The 21,258-nt window shown below is 49.8% G+C and overlaps 1 protein-coding gene across 1 annotated transcript in view; it reads right to left on the bottom strand.

The window, feature by feature from the left end:
- Nucleotides 1–21,258, bottom strand: part of SLC6A1 (solute carrier family 6 member 1) — a 43,619-nt gene that overhangs the window by 7,867 nt on the left and 14,494 nt on the right. The window contains exons 2-10 of the mRNA XM_081276142.1: nt 12,001–12,056; nt 10,889–11,218; nt 10,047–10,178; nt 9,558–9,658; nt 7,984–8,093; nt 4,957–5,089; nt 1,861–1,995; nt 1,402–1,505; nt 900–1,024 (exon numbers count right to left, since the gene is read on the bottom strand). Of these exons, the coding sequence (XP_081132268.1) occupies nt 900–1,024; nt 1,402–1,505; nt 1,861–1,995; nt 4,957–5,089; nt 7,984–8,093; nt 9,558–9,658; nt 10,047–10,178; nt 10,889–11,126 (1,078 nt within the window). The 5' untranslated portion in view covers nt 11,127–11,218; nt 12,001–12,056. The remainder of the gene's footprint in view (nt 1–899; nt 1,025–1,401; nt 1,506–1,860; nt 1,996–4,956; nt 5,090–7,983; nt 8,094–9,557; nt 9,659–10,046; nt 10,179–10,888; nt 11,219–12,000; nt 12,057–21,258) is intronic.

Below are 21,258 nucleotides of genomic sequence, written 5' to 3'. Positions count from 1 at the left end.
CATACCATTCGCTCTCCCAGCTTTATTTCAGTTCATTTTCTCAGTGAGTGTCATCAGCCACTTAGGAAACAGAGTAGGTGACCCAAATTTGTGGTTCATCAAGATTGGTAAGAAGCTGTCACCATCATCCCAATGAGGGATTGCAATGATCTGGCCAGTAGTCGGGATAATGTAGGTTCGGAGAGGTGCAGATGGAGAGATAGGAGCAGAGGACAGTGTAGGAGTGGTACTGGTATGGGCTAGCTTGTGGGGGGAAGATCAGGGGTGATGCTGAGTTTCTGGCCTGGGCACTGGATGAGGGACCCCTCTGGGATGGGGAACACAGGGGTGGAGAAGGCTGGGGAGGTCTGGTAGGGACATATTGTATTTGAGTATAATAGTTCAGGGGGAAATCTTGGAATGAGCAGGAAAGAGACTAACCTCTCTTTGTCTGGCTCTGAGAGTGGGGCGGAAATGGTGGTGAATGGAGAGTTCCAGAGTCATAAGATGGGAGCTGCCCTTGTAGGGGAGATTAGAACCCCAGCTGGGAACTGTTCCCTCCCACATGACCAACCTAGTTCTCTAAGGGACAAGTTATGTGTATCACCTCTCTGAGTCTCAAGGGCCTCTGCAAATGCACACAGTGAGTCCCTCCTGAGGACTGCTTGCACAGGAAATCAGGTGACGACTTTCCTCTGGCCCTTGTCATGGACAATGGTGTGGAGAGCAGGGTGGGTACAGCCCACGTGGTGAGAATATTTTTGAAGCCAGGACAAAGGCATGAATTTGGGGGACTCTGTATCATGGAAGGAATCACGTTCCAGGTGGACACAAATGTACATTCCTGATGACTGCACATGCCAGGGGGGTTAGCTTTCTCCTTCCCCAGCAACCGGAGCCCTCCACGGGGTGTCGCTGACCTGAGGCCGCCACATCAGCAATGGACCTCTTGGTGACATGAGCCATGAAGCCCACGATGGAGAAGATGACAAATCCGGCGAACATGCTGGTGCACGAATTGATGCAGCACACGATGATAGAGTCCCTGGAGAGAGGGAGGGGCGGGGTCAGGGAGGGCGGGGCTGTTAAGAAGGCGGAGCTAGCGGGCAGCAGTTATTCAGGGGCGGGGCTGGGAGGAGGGTACCTGGGAGGGTGTCTACAGGTTAGGGTGGCCCCAGAATCTTAGGTCCCAGAGCAAGCCAGGGTAGGGCGCAGCCAGAAGGGTCAGGGAAAGGCAGAAGCTGGAACAGGTGACCATGAGGGAGTGTATCAGAAAATAACTCAGAGGGCATGAGGTCAGAGAGGGACCTAACAGGTTGACCACCAGGGGGCGTGGCTGTGGGTGGGCGTGGCCATGGGTGGGCGTGGCCGCGAGTGGGCGTGGCGATAAAAGGGTGTGGCCGGGAAGGAAGGGGTTTGCACCTGTAGACGTTGTTGTGGAAAGAATTGTAGCTTCCAAGGGCGATCAGGGATCCCAGGCCCAGTCCATAAGAGAAGAAGATCTGGGTAGCTGCATCCAGCCACACCTATGGGCAGAACGATCAAAAATGATCCACTGTATTACAGCCACAGCCCCCTGGGGTCTTTTTATTTTTTTAAGTTTTTTATGGACTTTTTTTTTTTTTTTTTGGTATGTGTGGTGCTGAGAATCGAACCCAGTGCCTCACCCATGCTAGGCAAGCACTCTGCCACTGAGCCACCACCCCAGCCCCTTGGGGTCTTTTTCAATGTGCTCACCAACCAGCGCTACCTAACAACGACCCCAGTTTGCATGCGCGCATCAAAGAGGGGCAGTAACTTGCAAGTGGGGGTTCAGGACTCAGGTTTGCTCTTAACCTGGGCTCTGCTTTCCGGGGTACCCCCGCCGGGAGCACAGCTCACCTCGGAGTCTGACAGCTTGCGGAAGTTGGGGGTGATGTAGAAAAGGATGCCCTCCTTGGCCCCAGGCAGCGTCACTCCACGGAAAAACAGAATGATAAGCATGATGTAGGGATACGTGGCGGAGAAGTAGACCACCTGCAAGGAGAGGGAGTGGCCGGTCACACTTGCTCCAAAGCTCCAGCGCTTTTCCTAGCTCTGGGCTTTGGATCCAGTTCTTCTTCCAGGAAGCCCTCCTGGATTCCTAACCTGCTCTGCTTGGCCACTTTTCTGAAGCCCCTCCCCACATTCTGAACCAATCAGCTCAGCACCTAATTTTTCCCTTTTTGTTAGGAACATTTTTTTTGAGGGGAGGAGGTGCGGGGAAAGGTACCAGGGATTGAACTCAGGGGCACTCGACCACTGAGCCACCTGCCAGCCCTATTTTGTATTTTATTTAGAGACAGGGTCTGCCTGAGTTGCTTGGTGCCTCGCCCTTATGAATGCTGACTTTGAACTTGTGATCCTCCTTTCTCAGCCTCCTAAACCAATGGGATACAGGCATGGGACACGGTGCCCAGCTGTTGGGAACATTTTTAAATCACACACACACACACACACACACACACACACACACACAGCCTTCAACAGCACCAAGAATAAAAGTTACATGAGAGACAGGACTTATATTTTCACCTCTCTGCTCTTCAAATACCTAGGACAGTCCATGGTATACAGTAGACACTCTATAAGTGTCTGACAATTATGTAGCAGCATGGATGTTAATATTCTAGTGTTCCTCCTATGAGACTCCTCTAGGCATGTCTGTTTACATTTTCTTTTTATTTTATTTGTAATTTTTTTTAGTTGTAAATGGACACAATGCCTTTATTTTATTTTTATTTTATGTGGTGCCCAGCATTGAACTCAGTGCCTCAGGCATGCTAGGCAAACGCTCTACCACTGAGCCACAAATCCTGCCCCTGTTTTCATTTTCTTACAAAACGAGACTCAAATTTTGCAGTTGTCTATTTGCTTAACAGGCTTAAGGTTGAGAACCACAGTACATACGGTTTTGTTTACTAAATAGATTTTCACTCTTTCATGAACAATATGATTGTTCATTATAGAAAGTAGTCCCTGGGGAAATCTATCTATTTTTAAGTCCTCCGCCCACACCCTGATGTTACCATTTAGGTTACTTCCAATTTTATGTGAATCTAAATACCACATGGAACATCTCTGTATATGAATCTTGATTTACAAAATTATTACACCACTCTTGGGAAATATTTCTGGCAGTGGGATCACTGATGAAAAGGAATATGCTTCTCTAAGTCTCTTGATCCCTCTTGCCCGACTGGTTCTGGAAATGGAATTCTATTCAGCATTACCGAGGCTTCCTGGCAGTGCCTGCCCTAAGTAGAGCAATATTAAAAATTATGATTTTGTCAGTTTGGTCATCAAAAGGCTGATGCTGTGTGAAATTGCATTTCTTAGCTCACTAGTATAGAAGAGCAATTTTCAAGTTCAATGACCTTTGGATCTCAGAGTCTCCCCTATTTCCATGCCAGCATGCTTTTTTTTTTTTTTAACTACTTTCATCTCCCTGATTTGACTCTAGGATCCTTCAGGATTAGGAAAGGCAATCTTGACCCTCTAGAAAAACCACTGCACTTTGAGTTAGGCAAAGGGGAATTCAGCATCATCTGTATTACCTACAGGCTGTGGGACTTTGGGTCAATGTCTTATCCTCTCTGAGTCTCACTTTGTCTTCTCTGGAAAAATGGGTATAATCACCCTTGCTACTCAGAAATTTTGATTGTATGAGGACATACAACCTGCTTAAAATACGTTGGCTCCATCTAGTACTTCCCTGTGTCTTCTATGTTCAACATGGAGCCAGGCACACAGTAAGCATTTAATAAATACATATTGATGACACCTCCAAAAGATGCAGCTAGGAGGCCCTACTCTCTGTCCCCCAAAGTACAGTCTTCTAATGTACAGGAAAACAGGAATACATTTGGGCAAGCAGTCTACCACTGAGCCATATCCTCAGCGCTACTGCAGAAATCCTTGATACCACCTCCAAATGATTATAATTAATACTATGTGTCAAGTGAGCATTCTGCACAAATTAGCCCCCTTTGTACCAACCTTGTAAGATACTGTTATTGGGACCATTTTAACAGGGGAGGAGACAGAGGTTCAGAGAGGTCAAATGACTTGCCCAAGAGCACAGAACTAAAAGCAGGGGAACTGAGATTCAAATTCTCTTCCAAAGCCTTCAAACTCTACTCTTTTTTGCTTCTTAAAGTGAGATTGGGGGGCTGGAGTTGTGGCTCAGTGGTAGAGCACTTGCCTAGCACTGGTGAGGCTCTGGGTTTGATCCTCAGCACCCCATAAACAACAACAACAATAACAAATAAAATAAAGGTTAAATTCTTTATAAACAAAAATTCTTATAAAACGAAATGAATGACAATCTCCTTTGTTGGAGATTTTGCTTTGCAGAATCACCAGCTCCTTTGATTCTCGTAACAAACTAATCAATGGGTATCTTTATTAGCTCAATTTTACAGAACAGGAAATTGAGTTTCAGAGAGGTAATGTGTTTTGCCTGAGGTCACAGGACCCACAGATAACCAAGTCAGAATCCAAACTCAGGACTAGAATACAGAGCCTGAGTCATTAACTATTCATATGTCTGTCCCTGAGTCAGAATGTGAACTTTTTATCTCTGAGGACTCAGCGCCGAGGATAAAGCTTGGCACAAAGTAGATGCTCAGGAAAAGTGTGTTCAGTAATCCTTGAGCAACTTTTCTCTCCTGTTCTGTGATGGCCACCAGTCCCAGTGGAATCTCATGGGATTCAGGGTGAGGCTGATGCTATACTAGGGCCTGACTTGCATCTCTTCTTTCAATGCTCACAATTGATCTAGAAGGTGGGGGATCTTATAGTTCTCATTCTACAGAGGAGACTGAGCCCCAGAGAGCTAAAAGAACCTGCTTCACTCAAGGTTAGATGGGGCTCCGGGGAAAGCACTCATCCATGCCCAGGATACAGATCCTCTCCAGTCCCGTCCCTCCATCCCCTCTTTGCACCCACATCCCCTACCTTTCCGGTCCAGCCGACACCCTTCCAAATACAAAAATACACAAGGATCCAGGCAATGGCCAGGGTGATGGCTAGCGGCCAGCGGATCTGACCTGGCTTGTCCAGCCCGTCTGTCATCTGATGCATGTTGCGCCTGGTGGAACAGAAGAGAGAAGTCATGTGGGTCAGAGGGAGCTGGAGGGACCCTGGGGTGCCCAGGGCATGAGCACAGACAATATCCTCCCGGGGGAAAGAGCAGACCTGCTGATCCCTGCAATTTGGATGGAGACGATGAAGATTGTTACAGAAATAACTAGAGAAGCGCTGTTTGGTGAAGAGGTCAAAGAGAGCAAGACCTGCGGGGCCTTAGTTCAGCAGCCATAATTGCTCACCTGGACCTGGGGCCACAGTGGCCTCCTGGGGGACCCAACCTTTGCTTTCACTCTGCCACTACTGCGGCCCCAGGGATCCTTCTAAACTGCAAGTTTGACCATGTCAACTTCCTGCTTAAAATCCTGCAAAGAAGAGCTCCCTTTTGTTTTCCAGAATAAAACACTCACTCCCTGGAGGCCTCTCAAGGTCTTATGAGCCGGCCCCTGCTTCCCCCTCTGGTCTCAGCACTTACCAACAGCTCCCTCCCGCACCCCATCAGGCTGAATCCCCATCTGTACTCAGCCTGCTATCTGCACCTCCCGACCCACTCTGTCCTCTGCCATCACCTGCCTTACCAACGCCATGATTGGTCCAACCTCTTCCCTGGGGCTCCCGTGTGTCCCTCCCCATGGCCCCCATCACCTGACACTGCTGTTGCCTGTTTGCGTACTTGGGTCTACGATCACATTGGCACATAGTAGGTACTCAAGAAATGTTTAAGGAATAAAAGGTTGAATTGAAGTCGGGGGACAAAAGGATAGTCAATGTAAATTTATAAATGATTGGGTCACATAGGAGAGAAGGGGGCTGGTTGGAAAGGAAAGGAAATCAAATGCTAATACCTCCAGAGCCCGTCCCCCTCCTCCTCCACCTGTTGCCAAGGTTACCTGCCTACCGGGAACTGTTCCTCCCAAGAAGTCGTTAATGAGTTAATGCAGTACCTCCTGTGTGGCTCCTTTCCTGCCTGTTTGGGCAGACATGGAAGGGTACCCCTAAAAGGCTTCCTTCCCCACCTTTTGGCCCACCTGTTGGTCACTAGAAAAAGGGCATGAGGACAAAGAAAATCTAAAACCTATAAAAGGGGCAGGACACCCAGCTCTGGCGCCCCTTTACTGTGGAGAAGTCTATCTCTATTCTATCCTTTAAATAAAACTTGCTTTCCACGCTTGCCTCGGCATTTCTTGGGGTGTTCAGTCTCCAACATCTGGGGAACTGGGACTCGGCGCTGATGGATTCTCATCACCAGCATTGGAATGAAGCCTGCAAACGTGTTTGAGAGACCGCCACATGGGAGATGCTGGTGAGCAGGACCAGCCAGAGCAGAATTGGTTTTTATTCATGAGGAAAGTGACTCTCAAGGACATCGCATGGCAAAGAGACTAGACATTGGGCTGGGGTTGTGGCTCAGTGGCAGAGCGCTCGCCTAGCACGTGCGAGGACCTGGGTTCCATCCTCAGCACCACATAAAAATAAAATAAAGGTATTGTGTCCAACTACAACTAAAAAATAAAATATTTTTTTAAAAAAAGAGACTAGGCACTGCTTGTACTGAGGACACCTGCTGGGAATAGCTTATGCCCGGCGTTCCAGAACTTTCTGAGTTGCTCCCAGATCCTTCAAAGATGCCCATCACAGGGGCTTCCTTTATGCCAAAGAGATGAACCCAGGGCTGGGGTGGTGGCTCAGTGGTAGAGCACTTGCCTAGCATGTGTGAGGCCCTGGGTTTGATCCTTAGCACCACATAAAAATAAATAAATATATGGGCTGGGGATGTGGCTCAAGCGGTAGCGCACTCGCCTGGCATGCGTGTAGCCCGGGTTCGATCCTCAGCACCACATACCAACAAAGATGTTGTGTCCGCCGAGCAATTACTATTAGGGCATTATGTAAAATTGTGGATGTGTAACCGACGTGATTCTGCTATCTGCATTTGGGGTAAAATTGGGGGTTCATAACCCACTTCAATCTAATGTATGAAATATCATATGTCAAGAGCTTTGTAATGTTATGAACAACCAATAAAAAAAAAAAAATAAAAAATGAATATTAAAAAAATTCTCTCTCTCTCTCTCTCTCTCTCTCTCTCTCTCCTCTCTCTTTAAAAAATAAATAAATAAATAAATAAATAGAATAAAATTATTGTGTCCATCTACAACTCAAAAAAAAAAATGAGATGAACCCAGGGGTTGCCAACCTCTCCGGTGACCCTTTGGGCTAGGTGGGTCATTCCCTTCCATTTATCCCTCTGCATCCACACTCTGTGATCTTCTCTAACCTGCACTGTGCCCCAAGAGGCTGACTGCTACACTGGGGCGGGGGATGTCCCGTTGCCCTCAGGTTTCTGATTGGGTTGATGAAGGGGAGGCCCTGGCAGGATATGGGGGGACAGGAGGAGAGAGAGATCAGGGGAGTTACCCTCCCTGCTGGACTGTGGCTTTGTCCAATAAGGGTTTTTTTGCTGGAGACCATTGGTCATGTCAAATGGCCCCTTCACAGTCTGGCGCCCTCTAGAGGAAGAAATGCCTTGAGCTCCCTGTGCCCTGCCCACACCTCTGGAAGTACCACTGTCACCCAGTTCCTGCAATACTCTTTTTTTTTTTTTGGTGGGACTGGGGTCTCAGGGATTGAACCCAATGGCGCTTAACCCCTGAGCCCCATCCTCAGCCCTTTTTTTTGGTATTTTATTTAGAGACAGGGTCTCGCTGAGTTGCTTAGAGCCTCACTTTTGCTGAGGCTGGCTTGGAACTTGCAATCCTCCTGCCTCAGCCTCCCGAGGCACTGAGATGACAGGTGTGCACCACCGCATCTGGCTTGCATTACTCTTTGGAGGGTGCCTTGGCTGCAAGGCCCTGCCAACCTGCCCTCCCTGTCCCCCATGGACGGTCCCACACTCACTCCCAGAATTCCACCACGGCACTGGTCATGTTGGTGGTGTTGACCATGCTGTAGTTAGAGAAGCAGCGGTCCGTGTTCCAGGGGTTGTCACACTGTTTCCAGGGCAGTGTCTGCAAGGACAGAGTCATGAGGACAAAGCTCGACAAGCCCCCGAGGGCTAGCAAAAGGGTCCCACTCATCTTATCCACCCTCAACTGTCCCCTGAGCCTCCTCAGAGCCATCATCCCACCTCTCCTTTTCAGCAGCTTTGGGAGGCAGGATAGCCCTGTGATTCCCATTTGATAGATCAGAGGGGGGCAGCGATTTGCTGGAGATCACACAGCTACTAAGTGTCAGAGCCCAAATCTCAACCTCACTCTGCTCACTCTGAGAACCAGCCTTCTGAGCTATACTGTCAAGATGCTGTGTCCACCCTGAAGTCACTTCCCAGCTATGTGACCTTGGGCAGAAGACCTCTCTGTTTGATTCTCTGCATGGTGACAATGAGAGCACAGCGCTTGCTCTCTGCCAGGGCTGGCTTTAGGCACTTGGCAAGTATTTGCTTCTTAACCTTCACAACAACCTCATGCGGTGGGTTCAGTTTGGATTTTTTTTTCCAACTTCTGTGGTAAAATACATGTCACAGAATATTATATACCATGTTGATGATTTCTTTCTTTTTCTTTTTCAGTACTGGGGATTGAACCCAGAGATGCTTAACCACTGAGCTTCATCCCCATCCCTTTTTATATTTTATTTAGAGACAGGGTCTCTCCGAGTTGCTTAGGGCCTTGCTGAATTGCTGAGGCTGGCCTCCAACTAGTGATCCTCCTGCCTCAGCCTCCCCAGCCGCTGGGATGACAGGTGTGCACCACTGCACCTGGCCCATCATGATCATTTTAAGTGCAGTGACATTAAATATATCCAAAATATTGTGCTCCCGTCACCACCACCCATCTCCAGAATTCTTTTCATCCCCATTGTACGGTGAAGTCCCCATTCCCTTCCCTGGTTCCTGGCAGCGTCCATCCTACTTTTCATCTCTACATGTGTGATGACACTATGGACCTCAGATAAGGGAAATCAGACAGCATTTGTCCCTTGGTGATGGCTTCTGTCACTTAATATACCATCCTGAAGGCTCATCTTGGAGCAGGCGTCAGAATTCCCTTAATATTTAAAAAAGGCTGCCTGCTATTCCACTGAACAGATGGGCTACGTTTTGTTCCCTTGTTCGTCACTGATGGACAGGTGGGTTGCTCCCGCCTGCTGGCTGCCGGGATAACGCTGCTGAGAACTGGGGTGTAGAGACACTTCTCTGGGTCTCTTTTGTGACTCTGTTACCAATTCTTTGGGGGTGTGTCTGGAGGATTTGATGTTGGCCCCCACCAAGGCTCCTAGCCAGAGAAGGTGCTCAGTGCCCAGTGCCCAGTGCTTCACCACTGCAGGGAGGACGTGGGCTACAGAAGCCAAACCACTCCCTTGATCCCTTGAGGAATGGCTCTGCCTGCAGAATGGTGGGTGGTCCCAGTGGACACAGGATGCGCTTGGGGTCTGGTCCCCTGCGGGAGCCAGAGGCGAAAGGGGCCACTCACCGTGGTGAAGGAGTTGTACAGGTAGTAGATGGCCCAGGAGATGATGACGATGTAGTAGATGTTCAGCCAGAAGGACAGTACAGCGGCGGCAAGTCCCACACCTGGGGACAGAAGACACGGTCACCACCTCCACTGCGTACAGTCCTGAGAGCCGCTGCCCGGCCTGTTCCACAGCACGGGGGACATGACTGACCTTGGAGTTGGGCCTTATGGGGGACACTGAGACTAGGAGAGAGGCAGTGACTGGCGGGAGGTCACATGTACCGGTGCCAGGGCCCGGTACAGGCTGGCGGCAGGTGGGATCCAAGGCATGGTAAACACATGTTCCATAAGTGATATCAGGTGTCACTAGGCCCCTTGCCATGGATGCCACTCTGCTCAGATGTGCACAGAGCCGCTCCCTCTTGGCAGAGGGGCTGGGGGTGTTGGTCCCATAGGCTGCAGGCAGGGGCAAAGGCACGTCCCCAGCGCCCCGCTCTGCACACTTACCCTTGAACATGGGGGCCAGCTTCCACACGCCCAGGCCCCCGATGGATGTGTACTGGCCCAGGGAGCACTCCAGCAGGAAGAGGGGGACCCCCGCGAAGATGAGTGTCAGGAAGTAGGGAATGAGGAAGGCCCCTGCGGAATGGAGAAGACACACGCTCATGGCCCTGAGGCTTTGGGGAACCTGTCTCAGAGGGAACCCCACCAGGATTTCCTTATACCCTGCCTCCAAAGCAGCATCCAAAGCCACCCGGAAGCTAAAGGGTGTCCTTTGCTCAAAATATATCCCTGTTGTTTTTTAAATTAAAAGATGAGAGGGGCTGGGGTGGTGGCTCCGTGGTAGAACCCTTGCCTAGCACGTGTGAGGCACTGGGCTCAATCCTCAGCACCACATAAAAAAATAAACAAAATAAAGTTATTGTGTCCATAGCTAAAATTTAAAAAAAAATGAGAGAGAGAGAGAGAGAGAGAGAGAGATGAGGGCCAGGCATGGCGGGCACATGTCTGTGACCCCAGCAGCTCAGGAGGCTGAGGCAGGAGGATCCTAAGTTGGAGGCCAGCCTCAGCAACTTAGCGAGGCCCTGTTGCAAAATTTTAAAAAATAATAAATTAATTAAAAGGGATTGGAATGTAGCTTAGTAGTAAAGGACCCCTGGGTTCAATTCCTAGTACCAAAAAGAAAAAAAAAAGATGGACTTTAGATGTCATGAAGCAAGAAATAGGATTCTTCAGGATTTGGATTCTTCAGGGAGCCTTTCCCGCTAAGAATGACCCAGAAAATGCCTAAGCGGGACCCTCTCTTGTGGGTCCCGTCCCAGCTGGGAGATCACCAGGCCACCACCTACCGCCACCATTTTTTCCGCAGAGATAGGGGAACCTCCAGACATTGCCCAGGCCGATGGCATAGCCCACGCAGGACATGAGGAAGTCGAAGCGGCCCTTCCACGTGTCCCGGTCGGGAAGGTCCCCGGCCTTCTTCTGCACTTTCACCACCAGGGTCTTGGGCTTGTCGTTGGCCATGGGGGCCTCGCTGACTTCCGTGGAGATCTGCCCATCGGCCAGCTTGCTGCCATTGGTGGCCATGTCTCTGAATCTGGACACGGGGGTCCTGGCGGATGGACGTGCGATGTCGGCCCCGGTCCACGTGGACAACAGCTTTGCGGCTGAAGGTTACTCTGGGGGGGTTTAAGCAAAGGTAAGTGATAAGATTCAGTGATAAGATCCTCATCTTGGCCTCCAAAGATGCGGTTAGGGGATTTGTTCTGCCACAAGGTCACCGTGATCAGGGCAAGGAGCGGAGGAGCTCCCGCTAGGGCTGCATGCAGAGGTGTCCTGGCTGCAGGTGGTGGGGGAGTGGTAGGGTCTTGAGGTGCTGAGACCTGTGCATAACCCACTTTACTGCTTCTGAGCTGTGTGACTTTGAGTAAGCTTGTCAACCTCTCTGTGCCCCACTCTCCCTAGCTTTCAAAATAAGGATAACAATAATACATCCTTTATTGGGTTGTGGAGAAGCCCTGAGTCTGCACTTTCAAGAAAGTCTGTAAGTGGAGATTTCTACACAGGAGGCCCAGTCTCTGTCTCTCAACTGAGAAAGGTCCACTGGCTTCGATGAGATTTTTTTAGCCCCTAAAAAATTGGTGTCCTACCCACACTCTGCGCCCTTCCCATTTCTTTAAATTCAAAGGGAGCATGGGGTAGAGGACAAGAGTACAAAGCCAGACTCAGACCAGTCCTGAGTTCCAATCTCCTGTCTGCCTGACCCCGCTGGAGTACTGTGACTTAGTACTTTTACTCAATACTCCCATTGCATGCTTTTCTTGATGGCTCTGAACCTCAGTTTCCCCACCTAGAAAACAGGGTCAAATCTCTCTGGCTAGCAAAGTTGTGGTGAAAAAAAATGAGCTTTTCTGGCTGCAAGGGTGTCATTCCCCTGCCTGGCTGGGTGGGTGGACTTTACCTGGTGGTTTTTTATGGTGGGTCAGATCCAAAATGGCTCCCTCTGCTGGAGAAAACCTACAAAGCAAATAAAAAGGGGGAGAGGAGAGAGGGTAAAGGCACAGGCAGGGCTGAGGGTAGCTTCAGGCAGAGGGTAGCTGGGGGACAGGATGCTGCCAGGAGATCTGGGCTGTGCATGTGTCTGCGGAGCGTCCCCAGCCAGGGGACTGCAGCATGGAACTGGCCCACAGCGTGCTGGGAACATGCAGGACATAGGACAGCCGTGGAGGTGGGCGCGAGGGCGTGTGAGGAAGATGTTCCATAATTTTATCAGAAGGAAAAGAGAAACCAACAAAGAGGCTGCAGGTCCTCAGGCCCCACTAGGAGTCAATGAATGCAGCTGATATTTTTCTTTCTTTTTTAATATATTAAAAATTGAACCCAGGGGCACTCAACCACTGAGCCACATCCCCAGCCCTGTTTATTCTTTATTTTGAGACAGGGTCTCACTAGATTGCTCACTACGTTGCTGAAGCTGGCCTCGAACCTGTAATCCTCCTGCCTCAGCCTCCCCAGCCGCTGGGATTACAGGCATGTGCCATGGTGCCCAGCTTAAAGTTTAATCTAGCTGATATTTTTTCTCTATCCTCCATCCAGAATTTGCAGAAATGTTATACAAGAGCATGTAAGAACATGGGGGAAGAGTGTTGCGGAATGAGATAAGCAGATTTTGAAAACTTGTTTTCTTAATGATCCTGTTTTTGTCCTTGCACCAGATCTGGTCATTAAGACAAACAGAAACAAACAAAAATAACCACACGGGCAGGAATTACCCAAAGATGTCAACAGTGACTCAATTTTGAGTGATATTTGGTTTTCTTCTTTGAGCTTTTCTAGAATGTTCCAAAGAAGTGGGTTTTGTTATTGTCATTGTTGGGTTTTGGTACCAGGGATTGAACTCGGGGGCACTTGCCCAGAGAGCCACATCCCCAGCCCTATTTTGCATTTTATTTAGAGACAGGGTCTCACTGAGTTGCTTAGTGGCTCACTTTTGCCGAGGCTGGCTTTGAACTTGAGCCTGCCTCAGCCTCCCAAGCTGCTGGGATTACAGGCCTGCACCACCACCACACCCGGCAACCATCTAGTTTAATTAATAAAATGGCAAAATAAACTTATGGAACCCTCGGAACCGATTGCAGCACGTGGAGGAAGCACTGCCCTGTGGATTCTCAGATGTAGTTAAGCCAAAGCAATGTGTGGCTGCGGGCCTTGGGCCTTGTGTCCTGACCCAGATGACCTCCTCCCCTTGGCTCTGCCCCAAAGGGGACCCCCAGTTTTCTGTGCACTCACCCTCCAGCCCCTCACATGCAGTACCCATTACCAAACACCATCGTCTCCTCTTAGGGTTCACGGAGACCCAGAGCACCTTCGGCCAATCCATACTGTGCTGCCACCCCTGCTTCTTGTCCTCAGGGATCGCCCGCTCAGTCTGAGATCCTCCACGGCCCACAGGCTTGTCTTGGACACCCGTCTAGATCCTAGCATGGGCATGGCCACATCAGAGAGAGTCCTGGGCCTGACCAGGGGCCCTCCTCCCATGCTCAAGAATAGAGGGAGTAGGAGGCAGCTGATCCTGAAGTCCACCAAGGAGCCTTGGGATATGCAGGCGACAGTAGCCTCAGGAAATGGCGGAAAGGCAAAAGTGGAACCCTTCTGGGAGACGAGGTCATCCATGAATTGTCATGACCACAATGCCTTTAATTGTTCCAACCATCTCATCTTGTGGATTCCAGCGGCCATATTTGTTCCAACTGATCCAATCACCTCAGCCTGGGACTGATCACCTGACTTAGGCTAACCAATCAAATCTTTTCCCTGGGATTTTGGCATGTGATTAAGGAAGGGGCAGGCTCAGAGTGGCTCTGGAACTCTGAGGCAGCCATCTTTTGCCTATCAGAGTAGGAGAGAGAGTTGGTCGGCTGAGGAGGAAGAAAACAGAGATCAAAATGCAGGGACAGAGTCTTGAAAGCATTCTGGTGTGCAGTTCCAGATTTCCTTATGCTTTTGGATTTTACAAAACATGGGTCAAAGTGTCCTCTAAAATTCATATACTAGAAAGCTAATCCCCATGCCAAGTGCCGAGAGGTGGGACATTCAAGAGGTGATTAGGTCATGGGGTACATTAAATGGATTTTATTATTGTCATTCTTGTTTATGAGAGTGGGTTTGTTACAAAAAGCAATTTTAACTTTCTCTTGCTCTCGCTGTCCTGCCATGAGATGAAACAGTACGAAGGTCCCCATCAGACGCTGGTTCCCCCATCTTGGACTTCCCACCCTCCAGAGTCAGGAGCCAACACATTTCTGTTCATCATAAATGACCCAGTCTGGGGTATTTTGTGATAGCAACATAAAGTGGACTAAGGCAGCGCCCCTGGCCATACATCCTTGCTGACACTGGATTTCAGGTTCCTGGTACCATCTTGAATCTCTGCCTGGCCCCTCTGGCAAGTCCCAGTCATGAGTTCTTCTCAACACCCCCTCGTGCCAAGCCCTGAGGGATCAGAGATGGGGACTGTTCTGAAGAGCTCCGGGTGAGGGGGACATACCTGGTGTGATTTCCAGAATAGGGGGACATGTATTTGGATTCAGCCAAATGTATTACCCACTAGCAAGAGCCACCCACCCATGCATGGTTTCTCCCTTTGAGAAAATGCAGCATAAATGAAGATAGAGGACTTGAAACCCCGAATGAACACAATCAATGCTTCTGTGAGGATTCGGGACTGAGAAGGCTCTTCCCCTTACCCAGCAGCAGGATCACCTCGGTGCTGAGCCAGGGACTGAGCCTGGCTCTCTCCAGCACCTAGGAATGCTGGATGAGTTACCCTGCCTTGCTGATCCTCTTCTGTGAAATGGGAGAATTATAATAACCATGTCTCCCTCCCAGGGATGCGATGACTAAGTGACGTCATGCATGTGATGCATGTTAAGTAATGCCTGTCACCCAGTTAGGTCCTAGGAAATCTCAGCCATTTATGTCACTGTGATTGTTACCATTGATGTATGGGCTGGTGGTTTTCAACCCAGCATGCCTCGATTCCCAGAAGGCCACCAGCAATTATGATAATAACAGCAGCTAACACTTACCGAGGGCTTCCTACTCAGGTCTCTCAGCATTTTCAAAACCCCAATGGGAATCATTCTTTGAGTCCCCCATAGGGAACACAAGTGAAGAAAAAATACCTCATCTCTTTGGGTGGCTTTCTACCAATTCATCCCTCTGGGCCAGCCACAAGCCAGGAGTGGTGCCCATGTGTGTTTGGTTAATAGAACAAAGAAAGATTCTGTTATAAATAATTTGGTTAAAAAGAAAAGGGTCCATGGGAAGATGGCGGAAAGGCAAAAGTGGAACCCTTCTGGGAGACGAGGTCATCCATGAATTGTCATGACCATAATGCCCTCAATTCCATCGAGGGGCATCTCAGGAAGGGCCAGAGCATAGCTATTTGGGAATTTTAATTGCTGATACCAGTTAATGTGTCACTTCCCTTTCTTATGAAAATCTGCAGGCAGAAAAGCAGAGGTGTGTGCAAGTTCAGGTAAAGGCAATGTCTTTCTAGAACATTCCTTGTCTCTGCTTATCTCTGAGGCAGAAGAAACTTTTTTTTTTTTTTTTTTGGTACCAGGGATTGAACCCAGAGAGCTTAACCACTGAGCCACACCCCCCCAGCCCTTTTTAATATTTATTTTTTATTTTGAAACAGGGTCTCACTGAGTTGCTTAGGGCCTCGCTAAGTTGCTGAGGTTGGCCTCCAACCTGCAATCCTCCTGCCTCAGCCTCCTGAGCTGCTGGGATTACAGGTGAGCCCCACCACTGTGCCCAGCCAGAAAAAAAAAAAAAAAAAACTCTTTGCAAGTTGTTACTTCCCCTTTCCTGAGACACAGATCTGTGCCTGGAGGCTCTCGGGGACAGTGTTGCAGAACAGCTCTAGGAGATATATGTGTCTGTAATGTCTTTGCCAGGGCCAGGTTGTGACCCTTCTTGACTTGCAGGTAAAGCAGGGGGAAGAACATTTCCTGCCTCCTGATGATTGATCTGCTTCCAGAGTCTTCTATTCTTGCTCATCTGAAGATGGAGAATCTGCCCACACATTCCTCCGGGTGCTTGACACACCACCCTGGACTGAATTCCACCATAAGCCACATTCAAAAGGGCACAGTGAATACAAGACCATGAGTGACAAGTCCTCTTCTCTGTCACCAACTCACTCACGCCTTCATTCATCCAGCAGGTCCTCACTGAGCCCGTGCTCAGGGCTGAAATGGCCGCAGAACAGTTTTGAAAGCGTTTTGCATTCTGAGCTACACCCTGGTCACCACGGGTTTGCATCAGCAAATTGACAACTTGCCAGCAGCAAGATGCATTCTGTGCATATTTATGGAGGGCCTACCACGTGCATGGAGCTGGTAGGGACAATTAGAGCCTAAGGATTAACAGGACAAGGCCCCTGCCTTTCACAATGTCACGGCCTCCAAGGGGAAACACTTCTCCCAACAGCTCACCATAATATCCTGTGATTCAAGGGCTGCAAGAAGCACAAGAACAAGGCCTGGGGCTGGGGCTCAGTGGTAGAGCACTTGTCTAGCATGTGTGAGGCACTGGGTTCGAGTCTCAGCACCGCATATAAATAAATGAATAAAATAAAGGTCTATCAACAACTAAAAAAATATTAAAAAAAGAAAAAAAAGTACAAGAGCAAGGCCGTGTGGGCCTGGAAGGAGTTAACTGAGTCAGAGAAGGCATCCCAGGTGAGGACTATTGGAGCTGGGTTTTGAAGGTTGAATAGGAGTCCATCTGCCTTCAAAAAGGGAAAGGGCATCCCCAGTGGATGGAAATGCACGAACAAAATCTGCAGATACCAGTACCTAACAAGGACTGCTACTGTCCTCTGTACTTATATAATACATTAATAAAAATGTTTTAGGGCTGGGCTGGGGCTCAGCGGTAGAGCGCTTGCCTAGTGTGCATGAGGCACTGGGTTCAATTCTCAGCACCACATAAAAAAAATAAAATAAATAAAATAAGGCATTCTGTCCATCTACAACTACAAAAAAATTTAAAATAAAATAAAAATGTATTAAAGTGTTGTGGAGGGAAGGGGTGGAAGAGACTTGAGCCAGGGAGGTGGTAAACATCCCCGTGACACCCTATCCTTCCTCTAAGCACGCTCTGTGACCGAGTCCTAAAGCCATGGCTCAAAATGGGGCCGAACCGTGCAGAAAGAACACCTCTGCCGATCCCTGAATGAGGAGATGCTTTGTGAGAAAAAGAAAACATGTGGAGTTTGGAAGACCCAGATCAGAAGTGGCAAAATGGGTCAAAATGGGCCCTTGGGCTTGTTTTATTTGGCCAGATCCAAAAAAAAAGGAAGAAAAAAATTCAGTTTGAATTAGGAGCCAGAAATATGACACTCGGAGGTACAGCAGAGAGGACAGCAAAACAGCAAGTGCAAAGGCCCTGGGGCGGGAGAAAGCTCGTTTGTGTTTGAAAGACAGCATGGTCCAGGTGGCTGGAGCGCACAGAGAGAATAGAGCTAGCCAGAGGTGGTGGGCCTTTTTTTCTAAAGGGATGGGAAATATGGCTTAGACTGAGGAGTTTCACTCAGGCTGCCCCAAAAAGATTGCATTGGGGGGCAGGAATAGATGCAGAGAGGCGCCTTCAAAGCTTCAGAATTGGGCTGGGGATGTGGCTCAAGCGGTAGCACGCTCGCCTGGCATGCGTGCAGCCCGGGTTCGATCCTCAGCACCACATACAAACAAAGATGTTGTGTCCGCCGATAACTAAAAAATAAATATTAAAAAAAAACTCTCTCTCTCTCTCTCTCTCTCTCTCTCTCTCTCTCTCTCTCTCCTCTCACTCTATCTTTAAAAAAAAAAAAAAAAAAAAAAAAAAGCTTTCGAATCCAGGCAAGAGATGATGGAGACTTGGATGGTGGCAGGCAGGGCCCAGGTGCTGGGGAGGGGCCTGGGGGGTCTCTTCTGGAGACAGAGACCTGCAGGCCTGGCTAGTGGGCTGGCTGTCAGCAGCCCAGCCCTGGGACAGGCCAGGGAGAAGGGGAATGTGTGGACAGTCTTTCTCTCTCTCTGTCCCATTGCATCAGAGGGACAGGCGACTGCGTGGGGTGGGGATCTAGGCAGAGATTGAAAGGCCAAGGCCTGAGTCTCAGGGCTGGTATTGTCACAGGACAGGATGGGGGCCATGAGACAGAGGGGCTCCAGGAAGAGGGGAGGAGGGGGAGGGGAGGGGGAGGGAAGGGGGAAGGGGAGGAGGGGGAGGGGAGGGGGAGGGAAGGGGGAGGGGAGGAGGGGGAGGGGAGGGAAGGGAGCAGACCCTGGGTGAGGAAGCCCAGCTCTCTCCCGCTCCGATTGGCTCCCGTTCTGTAATTACAGAAATTACAGAGCCTTGCTTCAGACTGCAATCGCTCTACTTGCCTTTATTTCTTTTTGAAATGCAGCGGTTTAAGGCAGAAAAAAAAATTTAATATGGGGTCTGGCTTCATGCCAAGCCAAAACATAATGGAGTCTTTTCTCTGCTTTGAGGGAAGAATGCTCTGCTCGAACGAGGCTTTAGTGAGCATCTGTTGGGTACCCAAACCCGCGCCAGCTCCTATCAAGGGAGAGGAGCCAGCATTTATTGAGCACCTATTGTGTGCCGGGCCACGTCACGGATGCTTTATCAACTGGGTCTCGTGCGTCCCTGCAAATCGAGAGGCGCTTCGCTGGCTTCGCAGATGAGGAAACTGAGGCTGTCAGCCTGCAGCTGTGGTGGAGGAGTCCCATGTGACTTAGCAATTCAGGGCTTTGCTACTCCAAGGGTGGTTCTCTAAGGGACAGGGACAGCATCCATGTCCCCCAGGGCACCTACCAGGAATGAAGACTCCGAGGTCTGATTGCAGATCTAGAGAATCAGAAGCCGATTTGGAGCCAGGTTCTGTAGCAGGCTCTGACTGTGAGATAAGATGACCCAGAGTATTTCCCGGGGCTTGGCCCCTGTCCCTATGTAAGCACGGGCTGGATATCAGTTTCCTCTCCTGCAAATGTGGACCCTTGAACTTTGCAGAATAGCCCTTGGAGAGGATGCCTGGGAAGGGGCTGGTGAGCATGGAGAGCCTGGCTCACAGGAAGTGCAGGGGGGGGGAAAAGGCAGCTCCGGCTTCCATTCAAAGAGCTGAATGGCTGTGCAAGGGCTTTGTGGTAGCAAAACGGTGTGCAAGGCTGGGGGCCAATTAACAGCTAAAGATGGCTGCAGTTTACAAATGAAGAAAAAGGCTCAGAGAGGGCTGGCAACTGGCTCAATGCCACACAGCATAAGAATGCCTTGGTCCTTCCAGACTCCCTATTCCTTGCCCCACTCCCAGTCCACTGCATGCTCTTACTCAAGGGATGGAGGAAAGACTCTCCACAACTCACTGCAAGGCTGGGCTGCCTGGACCCACCTGAGAGGTACCTGTAGACTCAGGTACATTTCTTACTCTCCTATGCAGGGTGCTTGCTCTTCATAGCTTCTCACTGTGACTTGCAAGTAATTCACATTTTTTTCCCCTCTCAAGGATTTTGTTCCCTTATCAATAGGGTCAAGAGAAACCACTTCACATTGCGCGTGAACTTCCTAGCTCCAAGCCCAGCCCAGTAAGCACTAAATACACCGAAGCAAAAACGATCATTACTCTCCCATTTTGCAGATGATATGAGCTTCAGAGAGGCCACACGACCTGCCCAAGGACTTGACCCAGGCCCTCCAACTCACAGTCACCTGCTTTCCTAGGCCCTTGGCTTTTGTGAATTCTCTGAAGCCATTAGACTATGTGGCCTTGTCACCTAGCTGAGCCTGCCATGTGGGACCAAAGTGGCAGAGCCATGAGCATGTGGCTCGCCAGGCTCCCCTGCCCGGGGACCAGTGGAGAGGCCGAGGCTCCAGCTCTTCCAATCTGCTTTCAGCTTCTGAGGGCTGGGCAGGGTGGTCACCCCCAAAAGCACAATGATGGAGAAGCTAAGGTTGCCCCCACCCCAACACCCGAGGGCAGAAACAGCATCACCTTCTAAATCACAGGATGCCTGTGCCCCATCCCCATGGTGGTAACTCCAGGGCTCTGTGTCTCCTGCAGCTGCATCCAGATGAGGATGCCTTGTATTTTATCAACAACTGGGAAGGAAACGGAAGAGCTCAGAGGACCCAGAGGACGTGAGCTGGACACGCCAACATGCCTGGGCCCTCCCAAAATGCTTCCTATCCATGACTTGATATTCAATACAGCCCCATCTTAGTGATGGGTAAACTGAGGTACAGAGATTAAAGTGGCTTGTCAAAGGTCTCTAAGGGAGAAGATAGGAGCAACAAGACTCAAACCCAGGCAATTAGGCTGCTGTGTGTATGGCTCTGATGGGGGGCTCTGCAGGCCCCTCACCTTTGATGGGTGCAAGTGGCCCGTCCGCGGCAGGAGGCTTTCTCCAGGACAAACCCTGCAAGGAAAAGCCCTGCTGCTTTTTTGGGGGGTGTACTGGGTATTGAACCTAGGGGTGCTCAACCACTGAGCCACATCCCAAGCCCCCTTTATTTTGTATTTAGAGACAAGTCGAGCTAAATTGCTGAGGCTGGCCTCCAATCTGCAATCCTCCTGCCTTAGCCTCCCAAGTCACCAGGATTTCAGGTGTGCACCACTGTGCCCCTGCTGCTGGTTCACAGGAGTCTCTGTGAGGCCACCTGAGATTCTGGCCTGGCAGCCCTTAAGTCATCCTCTTTGTCTCGCTCACACCATCCATGGCTTGCTAGCATCTGTGCTGACCCCCCAAGTACCTGCAATGCCAGGCAGCACCTCACTATGTCATGACAGTTTTCAATCCAATCCAACCTGCCTCCACTGTGCGCCTCCAGGGAGTCAGCCCCCACATGCTCTCAGGACAGTTGGAAGAGGGGCCCCTGACAAGCACCTTCGAAGTTCTTCCCCAGTACTCAGAGGACAGCAGGTGAGCTGGACACTCTAACCTGCTAGGCTCCCCTTCAAAATGCTTCGTATCCACTAACCTGCTATTATCAGTACTCCCCCATTTTAGTGACAGGTAAACGGAGGCACATAATCGGAGCTGGAGAAGCTGTTCTAGAATCCTCACTCCTAGCCACAACCTCACCCGCTTCTGCTCTGTGCCAGGCAGTGGGAACAGGTGCAAATGTCTGACGTGTTGAGAGACAGTGAGGATCCAGGTGTGCTTGGCTGCACTCT

The sequence above is a fragment of the Spermophilus citellus genome (genome assembly GCF_964194105.1).
Source record: "Spermophilus citellus genome assembly, chromosome: 19".
Lineage (NCBI taxonomy): Eukaryota > Metazoa > Chordata > Mammalia > Rodentia > Sciuridae > Spermophilus > Spermophilus citellus.
Note: the sequence above shows the minus strand (reverse complement) of the source record. Positions and strands in the feature narration are given on the sequence as shown.